Source organism: the organism of the source record quoted next, unplaced genomic scaffold, assembly GCF_019419815.1.
Source record: "Pyrus x bretschneideri cultivar Hongxiangsu unplaced genomic scaffold, Pyrus_bretschneideri_v1 Contig8, whole genome shotgun sequence".
NCBI lineage: Eukaryota > Viridiplantae > Streptophyta > Magnoliopsida > Rosales > Rosaceae > Pyrus > Pyrus x bretschneideri.
In genome coordinates this window covers 7,735,465-7,748,432 of record NW_025999820.1, presented here as the reverse complement: position 1 = coordinate 7,748,432, position 12,968 = coordinate 7,735,465, and the positions used below count along the sequence as shown (strand labels likewise).

General features: G+C 37.2%; 1 protein-coding gene and 1 pseudogene across 1 annotated transcript; both read left to right on the top strand.

Moving 5' to 3' along the window:
* Positions 1 to 1,651: 1,651 nt before the first annotated feature.
* On the top strand, positions 1,652 to 3,625 carry LOC103937823 (annotated as a pseudogene).
* Positions 3,626 to 10,816: 7,191 nt separating this feature from the next.
* On the top strand, positions 10,817 to 12,867 carry LOC103937822 (epoxide hydrolase A). Its single transcript, XM_009347791.3, has 4 exons — positions 10,817 to 11,122; positions 11,399 to 11,581; positions 11,751 to 11,986; positions 12,345 to 12,867. The coding sequence occupies exons 1-4, from the start codon at positions 10,832 to 10,834 to the stop codon at positions 12,595 to 12,597; spliced, it is 963 nt and encodes a 320-aa protein (XP_009346066.1). The 5' UTR covers positions 10,817 to 10,831; the 3' UTR covers positions 12,598 to 12,867.
* Positions 12,868 to 12,968: the final 101 nt, after the last annotated feature.

The following is a 12,968-nucleotide window of genomic DNA, read 5'->3' as shown; positions in this document are numbered from 1 at the left end:
TTGGTACACAACGTTGGAGGGCTGGTGAAGTGGTTGATGTAAAAGTAACAGGCTCGAGCACTGGTTGGATACAAATGAAGCGTAAACTGGGGAGTGGGGACAAAACTAGCAGATTGGAGGAGGTTTGGAAGGAAAAAGTGTCTTTCCAAGTAACAACTAGTGATATAAGGACGCTGGAGTCTCTCGATGTTGTGCCTGCCAATTGGCAAATTGGACAAACATACGAGGGGAGAAACATTTAGTTAAAAATTCTTGTGGAATAATAGTAGACCGTGAAACTGAGCATTTTGTTTTTTGACAAAGCGTAAGCGGGTTAAATACATTAATGTACAAGCAACAAAGATCATTTTGTACGTCGCCTAAGAAAGATCCAAACGGGTGTAATCTAAAAATTCAACAAAAATCAAATTATCTTCGTTCCATGTATTCTGATCTTAAGATGAGAAACACTACAACTCAAGCCTTATTGAGCCCTCCATGGTGAAATTTGCCAACGTTTTCACTCTGTACGAGAAGAAACTCATCAAGATTGTGGATGAGAAAGCAGACGCGTCGCTCCTAGATGCGCTGAAAAAGAAGGCAGACACGAAAAAGAAGGAAGAGGAGGAGAGGAGGAAGAAGAGCGTCTGCGGCACCAAACTCATCCACAAAATAATAAACCAAACGTGAATGGAAGTCTTAAGAGAAAACTGAGGAAGCAAAGGCATAAAAAACCAATATGAAAACAATGCAGTAGATGCCGAGTATATTAGGGCTACTGTGACTGTTCCTGCAGAAAACAAGTTTTCGGTTTGAATACAAGAAGGTGTTGAATTATAAGTGTTGAGCTGAAAAGTCTAAAATAAGATGTTCTAAATTGGTGTATTCACTTATGCAGAATGTTGCAAAGTGTAAAGTTTAATTTTACTAAAAGGCCATGAGTGCCATGTGTTGATTGATCCATGTAATTAGTGAGATGAGTGTCTAAGATGAATTGTAGAGTGTGTGGTCCCAAGTTTAGGCTAACTGTGATGTAAAAAGCATGTTAGTGCTCACTTTTTGATATATGAAAAAGTCTCCTCTCTGCATTTTCAAGCGAGAGTGAAAGGAAGAAAACTATTCAGTTTCCTCTCTGTTCAAATTTTCTTACTATCTGTTTTGCTCTTCCTCTCTCAATCGAAACCAGTTTTCCATTTACACTAACAGAAGGAAGGGAGAGAATCACAAAACTGCTGCTGTCGAGCTGCCCCAATAGCCTGCATAACAGCTTACGGAGTAGAAAAGGGAGATTCTAACTCGAATGCGAAGGAACAAGCACATTGTTCTGGCCATCTGACCTAAAGTATTTCAGAACATTTTGCAGAATCTTCAAAGCTGCCTATTTTGACTTTGGTTCCACATCACCAAGGGTATGAGGTATAATTAACCCTTAAAAACAGTGCAATCATAAAGATTATAAAGTACAAAATAGTTGTTGACTTGGTGCTAAACCAATAAATTTGGCCCAGCTCAAATTTTTCATCTTCGACTATTACACTATTGCCCTCAAATCAACCGACTGCGACAACCTTGTGATGACTAAACAGTTCAATTATGTATAAAAGCATCTTCATCATTCTGCAGGCCGTCGAAAATATCTCTCTCTCTCTCTCTCTCTCTCTCTCTTTCTCTCTCAGCCATGGATTTCATGATAGAGGTGAATCACCAGAGGATCAAAACCAATGGAATATGGCTTCATGTAGCAGAAAAAAGGGACAGGTCCTCTGGTTCTCTTGCTTCATGGCTTCCCAGAACTCTGGTATGCTTGGCGCCACCAGATTGAACACTTGCGGAAAATGGCTACCACGTGGTGGCGCCAGATTTGAGAGGTTATGGCGACTCTGATGCTCCTCTCAACCCCAACTCGTACACCATCTTCCACATAGTTGGAGACCTCATTGGCCTACTTGATCATTTTGGTCAACAAAAGGTGAGAAGCTTTTTCTCTACATGAAGTAATTTCCGCATAACTTTTTTCTCCCATGTATATTTTACACATTTGGATTGAATAAATTAAACCGAGGATTAAGGGCCAAAAATAAGCAAAGCCTAAAGGAGAAAAGAGTTGTGCGAAAATCATTTTCCTTTCTTGAACCCCAATCAAAGAATTTAAAACTTCATATTAACATATCCATGTTATTATGTATGCGAGGGGTTTGAATTTTTGAGAATCTTATATAGTAGTTTGTGATTTGAGAAGGCATATGTGGTGGGACATGATTGCGGAGCAGTTGCTGGTTGGAATTTGAGCTTGTTTAGGCCTGATAGAGTGATAGGGCCGGTTAACCTATCAGTTCCATACTTTCCAAGATCTCCAACAACCAAAACTACCGAAGCCATAAGACAAATTTTCGGTGAAGGAAGTCATGTAATTCAATTCCAGGTACTTCCTCTCTCCAGATGTTCGTATCAAAATTCGTAGCCACATGATGTTTATGTTGTCAGACTGTCACTGATGGGGTTCTTACCTGAAAAGTGTGGTCCAAATTCACAATCTAACAAATATATGTATGCATATGTCACTTAATTATTGTTTCTTGGCCGAGAAGGAACCGGGAAGAGCAGAGAAAGCATTTGCAAGGTATGACTATATGACAGTGATGAAGAAGTTCCTGCTGACAACTAATAATTTGATAGCTCCTCCGGACATGGAGCTTATCGATTACCTGGAGACACAATCGTCATTACCGGCATGGCTAACTGAAGAGTTTATCCGGGTCTTCGCCAAAAAATTTGAGGAGTCTGGATTCACCGGTCCTTTGAACTACTATCGCGCAATGGATCTGTAAGTTCATAGAAACTTTTCCGTGTATTGCCAAGCTAAAATTGTTCTTCAAAAATATGCCTTTGGTACAACCACCATTTTCTTGAAGACTTCTAATCCAAATTGCAATTAGAATATACTAAAGTTACCAGCTTCTATATCCAAAAGAACCATAGAATTTTTTTGATTGGAAGGATATTCTAATCTAATATGAGAAAAGGGTGATTCTAACTTGGGGTAGACGGGAAAGCACACTGCTCTAACTAACTTGTCTACGCTCAAGTCTGTAAAATGGAGCCAGCTCAACAGCCCTGCCTTCTTTTTTGGTCGTTTTGTTTGTCAGTTGATGGTGATGTATATCATGATAAACAGGACTTGGGAGCTTCTTGCGCCCTGGCAAGGATCGAAAATCATGGTACCCGTGAAGTTCATGATCGGCGATAAAGATCCCGGGTTTAAATCAGGCGGAACAAGTGAATTTGTGCAAGGTGATGAGTTCAGGAGCCTTGTCCCGGACCTTGAGGTGGTTATCGTAGGTGGCCACCATTTCATCCAACAAGAGAACCCTCAAGAAGTCTCCAGCCAAATGCTTTCCTTCCTCCGTCAACATCCTGCAGATCAGTGAAATTTTCGTAGTGTGTTTCTGCTTCAATAATAATTTCTGCATTCTGTATAATTATTGTTCTTCGCAAGACGTCGAAAATCTGTTAATAACCTCATGTGATAGCTACTTGACAAGTTTTCATGGAATTGAAGGGTAGGCACAACATTGATACGGATCATATAATCGAGGATGATACTGATCAATTTTATGTTAAGGGTCAAAGTGAGGAATTCTGTAAACTTCAGAAACCAGTTACAATAAAAACTCAACTAGTTTGTTTGAGGAAGGATATAGGCCTTGTTCCGTAACAGAAATCCAGAAATTCAACACATTACAATACAATCCAATACAATTTACTATAGAGGTACAATCCGTGATACGAAAACCAAATTCAGAACAAGAAAGGCAACAATATCGTCATGTAAGCAGATGTTGCGTTTCCAAAATATAATGGGAACTTTAACGAAAAGCTTCCGGTATTGTTTATTTTAACGAAAAACCACATTTTTACACTAAAAAGTCAATTTTGGTTCTATTCACTTTTACCCTTTATTTTATCCTTATCGTTAAAACTCAAAGTTTTCAAACCATTTTCATTAGTTATCCTAAATATAATCACAATGGCACGGTGAAACACATAGAAAACCATATACTAAAACACTTTTCTATACAAGACAGAAGCAAAATTATTTGAAGGCAGTTTCCAGGAAAGTGACATGGATAAGCACTAAAATTTAATTAAATGAAATCATCCAGAGAATGTCAGCATATTCTTTCTACAAGGCAATATTTTAAATAACATTAATTTATATAGAGCGGAATTCGAACTGATATGCAAAAAAAGCATACACAGTAACCGACGAGCTGGTCTAACCACGTTTCCTTAAAAATTAGTCTTTAGGTCAACAGATTGTGCTTTTCTACACCATACTCGTATAGGAGCATTTGATATGGTACCATTCTGTGGCCCGATTCAAACTTGTCATCTTTGACTGTTTGACAACCAGAATTTTCAAGTCACAACTTCCCAATCATTTTCTGCAAATTATACATATAAAAATGAACTCTCTCTCTCTCTCTCTCTCTCTCTCTCTCTCTACCATTCACAACATTAAGCACCAGCCTAATGACCTTGCGGATGATGTCTTTTTACGAAGTGTACAAATCGATCCAAATTTTAAAATCCTCTATTATTACAAAAATAGAGATTTAAATTTGAGTTTGAGGATGTTATCGCATAGGTCTGACCAACTGACCTAAATACATATTCACATGGTGTATTTCTTTAGCTGAGTTCAAATAGTATAAAATCCAAAAATAGTTGCAAGAAACAAAATTAGACCTACGTATAGCCTAGTTGGCTAATAATTCAGGAGTTTTCTTAAATTATTTTACACTATATTAAAATACATATGGCTCGAATAATTCAGGAGTTTTCTTAAATTATTTTACACTATATTAATGAAACATAAAACATCTATCACCTCTTAAATTCGAGTAATAATAAGGAGATCAAAAATTTAAAACAATGTATCATCTCATGTAGTAAAGTGATGCATACAACTAACATTTAATTAGACAGATTAATTAATTGACGTGACAAGTACACATCACTTACCATATTAGATGATGCACCAATATGGTACAAAAATGTTAGCTCTCTAATTTTTTTTCCCTTTAAATTCAAATTTTAACAATTAGACAACAAAAATGCTATTCTTTTTTTTTTTTGTTAAATGATAAATTTTGTTATATTAGATATTAGCTTAGCCATGGACGGAATTTTTTTTTTTTTGTTAAACGATAAATTTTGTTATATTAGATATTAGCTTAGCCATCGACGGAATTCGAACTTACGCCGTCATGCAAGGACTCAACTCTTTTTCACCATTGTGGTAAAATGCCACTTGCACAAAAATGCTATTCTTAATTACCATATATTTCTACCATTATTTGTATTATATCTCTGATAGAAATGAGATCCACATGCGTTGAGGGGTCCTATATCTATTAGAAAGATGGCATAAAGGATGATACAACTAGATAGTAAGTGTAGCATTGCTCATTAGACAATACCCCTTGCGTCAACCAATTGAAACATGAAGTCTTGGTACTGAGTTTCATTTCGTATATTGTCCATTCATTGCGAGGGCAAGTATTATATTAAGGGTTTAAATAAAAAGGCAATGTAAGTCTCTTGAATATACGTTAATTCAACTACAAATTTCATGATTAAATGTATTATCCAACTACGCAAATTCCCTCATTTAATCAATACTAGATGCACGCGCTCACGTGCAAGTAGAAGACATTTTATGAATCACGACGTGTTACATGCAAGGTTCTAAAAGACACTAAGTGTTAATCGGACGGCAAACTAAAGCCTAGCACCTAGGTGGACTCAGCGGATTTAAGTAAATCTATTATATTTAGCGTAAATAAGTGTTTGTTTATACTTAAAATATATATAATTTCTTATAAAATACAAAATAGAATGACATATATATATTATGAAGTATTGAAACATAATGAAAACATGGGGAACATGCATATAATGTGTATTCAAAGCAGCTGAATCCACCCATTTGTGTAGATAGCATCGTTTGTTAAAAAAAAAAAAAAAAGACCATTTGACAACTAATTGAATCATATTATTGTGAGCGTGTGAAAACCCTTTTTTTTACGGGAAATTTGGAAAAATAACCAAAATTTAGACCCCATGTAGAATTATAGCCACAATTTTAAGTTTATGATAATTATAACCAAAAATTGATATAAAAATACTAATATACCCTTAAAATAGAAATTGAGAGATAAGGGGAGTGTTTGAATACAGATCCAAAAAAACTCAAACACAAGGATTTTCTCAGTTTGATTTGTGTGATAAACAAAACTTGTTATCTGGTTAAGATGGTGGGGAGGGTTAATTTGTTTATCCAGACATCTTGCTCTTGTTTTCGAGGCAGAATGTCCCGAATAAAGGATTGAACATCATGGGTATCCTAGTTTTTTGAACATGATTTCCTCTCCTCGTTTCGTGTTTGCCCAGTGAGAGTGTTATGTTTGTGCTAGCAACATTTTCATTGACATCGCTCTAGCACATCCAGTTCACATCGAGTCATTTCTCCGGCAACACCTATCGAACATCATTTGTTTCCGCGAATACCTCGTGGACAACTGAGGAAGATTGCTTCAACTGTGAACACTCATGTCTGATACCACTTGGAGAGCATGTCTATATAGATTTACTGCGGCACCACCCCACCACACACATTGATTCGTTTACATTTCGCAATTTTTTTTACAGGTTTGGGGCATCTAACTAGCATAAAAAAGAAGATGATTATCCATAAGTTGGGTTTTGTCGATTTTGAATTTAGTATCATTTTTTATTTGGCATTTCTCTTCTGCATTATATGATTTTGGTATGTTTTGTCTTTGAACTTGCAGTGGAAATAGATTTAAATATCCATTTCCCGAGTTTTTATTTTAATACAATTATTATGTAAAGATATATTAGTACTTTTATATCAACTTTTGATTATACTTATCATAAATCTCAAAGGATAGCTATAATTCTATTTGAAGTCCAAATTTTGGTTATTTTTCCAAACTTCCCCTTTTTTATCATCGGTAGTATGCGTCTCTTAAGATGTTTTGAACGTGTTTAAAATAGAGAAAATAATATTTAATAAACAACTGATTGAATCACATTATTACTAACTCATTGTGAGGCTAAGCTCACCCCCCCTCTTTAATGTAGATAATATCATTTGTTCGGAAAAAAAAAATCATTTGACAACTAATTGAATCACATTATTATGTGTGTACGAAAGACCTTTTTTTATAACCAACGCTACACGCTTCTTAAGATGTATTGAACGTGTTTCAAAAAAGAACATAATATTTAATAAACAACTGATTGAATCACATTATTGCTAACCTATTGTGAGGTACTATAAAAAAAATAAAAAAAAAACTGTACAAAAGATTTTAATTAGGCTTTTTAGCCAAAATGGTCTCTGAGATTTGCATAACTCCTCACTTTGGTCCTTGAGATTTCAAATCAATAGAAGTGGTCCCTGAGATTGTCCACCATCCATCATTTTGGTCATTCCGTTAAAAACTCCGTTAAGTGTCCCGAAACTTTTGGCCGGAAGTTTGGGCAATTTTCAAAGCTTCGTAACTCAATCGTTTTTTAACCAAATTCGACCCATAATATATCAAAATGAAGATAGGAAAGTGTAAAATAAGATTATACCTATTTGGAAGCCCAATGGTTGCCGGATATGATCAGAAAATAGCCTCAAAGTTGACTGGTCCGAGGGAAAACTAGATAACTCGCCGGAAACTGGGCAAACTTTAAATGTTCATAACTTCTTCAATACTCAACGTAATAAAGTGATTCAAAAATGAAAATCATACTTCTAGACGAGACGAAGATAATACTCAACCTAGTTAGTCAGTTTCGAGCCGTTTTCCAGCCAAACAACGGAGATTTAGCCGCTTAAAAAGGTATCATTCTCTTCGTGTCGTTGAGAAGTAAGATTTTCATTTTTGAATCACTTAATTTTGTTGCGTATTGAAGAAGTTATGAATGTTTAAAGTTTGCCCAGTTTCCGGCGAGTTTTCCAGTTTTCCCTTGGACCAGTCAACTTTGAGGCTATTTTCCGACCATCTCCGGCAACCATTGGGCTTCCAAATAAATATAATCTTATTCTACACTTTTCTATCTTCCTTTTGATATATTATGGGTCAAATTTGGTTAAGAAACGATTGAGTTACAAAGCTTTGAAAATTGCCCAAACTTCCAGCCAATAGCTCCAGGACACTTAACGGAGTTTTTAACGGAATTATCAAAATGATGGATGGTGGACAATCTCAGGGACCACTTCTATTGATTTGAAATCTTAGGGACCAAAATGAGGAGTTATGCAAATCTCAGGAACCATTTTGGCTAAAAAGCCAATTAATTATTAAAAAAACATTGTTTATATGACAAAAATACCCCTGCATTATTTTGGGCTGTTTTTGACTTTTTTGGTTTGGGGGGCATATTTTTGTCAAAAAAATTTTTGTGAAGCCCCTGGCCCCAAAAGGAGTTGTTGGTTTTATATATAGAGATAAATAGGTTATCAAATCATACATAGAATTTGACATAAACATATATTGCACAAAGAATTGGATCGATCATGAACCACTGATGACCATAACAATATAAATGCGCTTTACCAAGTTCGCCTACCCATGAATTGCATACTTGGATATTGTCGTGATGGCTAACTCTCAGTTTGTACCAGCATGTATCATGTTCATTGCCAATATTGTCATCATCAACTTTGGCGCGGCAATCGGCCGATGGCTTAACGGGCATGTAACATTTTATGATGATAAACAGGGCGGAGGAACCTTTGATTAGTTTGATTGTGTTTTGTGAAGAAATAAGTTATTATTCGAAATACGTACGTTTAATATTAGTCAAACCAAAACCTAATATGTACTAGTCCAATTTTATCTCTAGTGCAATACCGACTTTGGATCTTTCATGCATTCAACTATGATTAGGGTGAGCTTGTGGATATACACAGATACCAACGAACAAGGCTACCGGGTGGAAACGACAGCCCTAAGTTCTGCTCTCTTCAACAATGGCCAAACTTGCGGGGCTTGTTTCGAGGTTACGTGCGTGGATGATCCAAAATGGTGCCTACCAGGCACCATCAAAGTAACAGCAACCAACTTGTGTCCTCCATCCAAAAATCCTAGTGCAAATTGGTGCAATCCTCCTTCAAAACACTTCGAGTTCTCCCAACCAATGTTTCTAAAGATTGCAAAATTCGTGGCCGCCGGAATTGTCCCCATTCGCTTTTGGGAGGGATCAAGTTCTATCTCGGTGGGAGCCCTAATTTCCTGCTTGCGTTGGTATGCAACGTTGGAGGGGCTGGTGAAGTGGTCGATGTAAAAGTGAAAGGCTTGAGCACTGGTTGGATACAAATGACGCGTAACTGGGGACAAAACTGGCAGACTGGAGGAGGTTTGGAAGGAAAAAGTTTGTCTTTCCAAGTAACTACTGGTGATAGAAGGGCGGTGGAGTCTCTCAACTTTGTGCCTGCCAATTGGCAATAAGGACAACATATGAGGGACAGAGGGAGAAACGTTTAGTTAAAATTCTTGTGGAACAATAGTAGACTGTGAAACTGAACACTTTGTATTTGACAAAGCGTTAGTGGGTTAAATAAAATTAATTTACAAGCAACAAAGATCATTTTGTGCGTTGCTTAAGAAAGATCCAAACGTCTGTAATCTAAAAATTCAACAAAAATCAAATTATCTTCGTTCCTTATCCAAATTTGTCCATTTTGCTCATGGAATAAGGTCTTTTATGGTTCTCGTTGGGGAAGAAGTAATAACCGACTCGTGTGTGTGTGCGCAGAGAGAGGCCAAACCCTTCTTCTCATGTATTCTGATCTTATGATGAGAAACACTACAAGCCAAGCCTTATTGAGCCCTCTATGGCGAATTTCGCCAATGCCTTCACTCTGTTGGGCGAGAAGAAACTCATAAAGATTGCGGACGAGAAGGCAGACACATCGCGCCTAGATGCACTGAAAAAGAAGGTGGACACCAAAAAGAAGGAAGAGGAGTAGATGAGGAAGAAGAGCATCTGCAGCGCCAACGTGAATGGAAGTCTTAAGAGAAAACTGAGGAAGCAAAGGCATAAAAACCAATATGAAAACAATGCAGCAGATGCCGAGTTTACTAGTACTGCTGCGACTGTTCCGTTTTTGGTTTCAATCACTTTGAAAAGAGTACGAGAAGAAGGTAGAGAATCACAAAGCCGCCACTGTAGAGCAGCCCCGATAGCCTGCAGAACAGCTTACTAAGTGGAATTAAAGGGAGATTTTAACTTGAGTGCGAGGGAACAAGCACATTGTGGGCCCGGAAAGTATTTCAATATTTTGCAGAATCTTCAAAGGCTGCCTATATTGACTTTGGCTCCACATCACTAAGGGTACTAGGTGTAATTAACCCTTAAAAACGGAGCAATCTTAAAGATTATAAAGTACAAAATAATTGTTGACAAAGTTTATTTGGTGCTAAACCAATTAATTTAGGCCGTCTCAAAGTTTTCATCTTTTACTATTACACTATCGCCTTCAAATCTACCAACTACAACAACCCTTTGACGACTAAACAATCAAATTAAGGAAAATTAATAAAAATAATTTGAAAATTTTCAGTTTTAATCAAAATGACAAAAATATGTTGTAAGTAAATTGTACTAGGAGTGACTTTTTAGAATAAAAATATCATTTTCGTTAAAATAAACAATACCGAAAATATTTGTTAAAACTACTTTTAAAAAATTATGTATATTAGCATCTTCATCATTCCGCAGGCCATTGACCAATCTCTCTCTCAATCTCTCTCTCTCTCTCACAACCATGGATTTCATGATAGAGGTGAATCACCAGAGGATCAAAACCAACGGAATATGGCTTCATGTAGCAGAAAAAGGGACAGGTCCTCTGGTTCTCTTGCTTCATGGCTTCCCAGAACTCTGGTATTCCTGGCGCCACCAGATCGAATACTTGGCGGAAAACGGCTACCACGTGGTGGCGCCGGATTTGAGAGGTTACGGCGACTCTGACGCTCCTCTCAACCCCAACTCCTACACCATCTTCCACATAGTTGGAGACCTCATCGGCCTACTTGATCATTTTGGTCAACAAAAGGTGAGAAGCTTTTTTCAACATGAAGTGATCTCCGCACGACTTTTTCCTCCCATGTATATTCTGACATTTCGATTGAATAAAATCAAACAAAGAACTAAGGGGCAAAAATAAACAGGTTCTGTAGAAAAAGAAAAGAGTTGTGCGGAAATCATTTTCCTTTATCGAACCTCAATTAAAGAAAATTTAAAACGTTATATGAACATACCCATGTTGTTATGTATGTGAGGGGTTTAAGGATTTTTGAGAACCGTATGTAATGGTTTGTGATTTGAGAAGGCATATGTGGTGGGACATGATTGGGGAGCAGTTGCTGGTTGGAATTTGAGCTTGTTTAGGCCTGATAGAGTCATAGCGCTGGTTAATCTCTCAGTTCCATACTTTCCACGATCTCCAACAACCAAAACTACCGAAGCCATAAGACAAATTTTTGGTGAAGGATGTCATGTAATTCAATTCCAGGTACTTCCTTTCTCTCCAGATGTTTGTATCAAACTCCGCACCCGCCCGAAATATTTATGTTGTCAGACTGTTACTGATTGAGTTCTTACCTGAATGTGTGGTCCAAATTCTCAATCTAACAAATATATGTATGCATATCTCACTTAATTATTGTTTCTTGGCTGAGAAGGAACCGGGAAGAGCGGAGAGAGCGTTCGCGAGGTATGACTATATGACGGTGATGAAGAAGTTCCTGTTGATAACCAATAATATGATAGCTCCTCCGGACATGGAGTTTATCGATTACCTGGAGACACAATCTTCACTGCCGGCATGGCTAACTGAAGAGGATATCCAGGTCTTTGCCGAAAAATTTGAGGAGTCTGGATTCACCGGTCCTTTGAACTACTATCGCGCAATGGATCTGTAAGTTATAGAAATTTCTCTGTGTATTCCCAAGCTGAAATTGTTCTTCAAAAATATGCCTTAGGTACAACCACCATATGCTTGAAGACTTGTTCTAATCCAAATTGCAATTAGAATATACTCGAGTTACCGGCTTCTATATCCAAGAAAACCAGAGAATAATTTTTTTGATTCTGAGTGATATTCTAAACTAATCTAAACTGGGGAAAGGGTGATTCGAACTTGGTGTAGACAGGGGAACACACTGCTCTAACTAACTTATCTTCGCTTAAAATGGAGCCAACCCTCCTGTCCTGTCTTCCTTTTTGGTCTTTTTGTTTTGTTGGTTGATAGTGATACTACTTACCATGATAAACAGGACTTGGGAGCTGCTTGCGCCCTGGCAAGGATCGAAAATCATGGTACCCGTTAAGTTCATGATCGGTGACAAAGACTTCGGGTTTAAATCAGGTGGAACAAGTGAATTTGTGCAAGGTGATGAGTTCAGGAGCCTTGTCCCGGACCTGGAGGTGGTTATTGTGGGCGGCCACCATTTCATCCAACAAGAGAACCCTCAAGAAGTCTCCTGCCAAATACTTTCCTTCCTCCGTGAACATCCTGCAGATCAGTGAAACGTGTTAGTGTGTTTCTGCGTCAATGATAATTTCTGCATTCTGTATAATTGTTGTTCTTCTTAAGACATGTTAGAAATCTGTTTATAACCTCATGTGATCGCTACTGGTGAAGTTTTCATGGAATTCTAGGGTAGGGACAACATTGATGCGGATCATATCATCGAGGATGATATCGATCAATTTTCAATGTTAAGGATTAAAGTGAGAAGTTCTGTAAACTTCTTTGGATTCAATTACAATAAAAAATCAACTAGTTAGTTTGAGGAAGGATTTAAACCTTGTTCCACAAAAGAAGTTCAGAAACTTGACACATTACAATACAATCCAATACAATTTACTGTTCAGTATAAATCAGTTCAATGCAATCC

Coding starts and splice junctions, on each gene's coding strand:
- LOC103937822 (XM_009347791.3), top strand. CDS start 10,832: ATGGATTTCATGATAGAGGTGAATCACCAGAGGATCAAAACCAACGGA. Junction 11,582..11,750: donor GTCATGTAATTCAATTCCAG/GTACTTCCTTTC, acceptor TTGGCTGAGAAG/GAACCGGGAAGAGCGGAGAG. Junction 11,987..12,344: donor TACTATCGCGCAATGGATCT/GTAAGTTATAGA, acceptor CATGATAAACAG/GACTTGGGAGCTGCTTGCGC.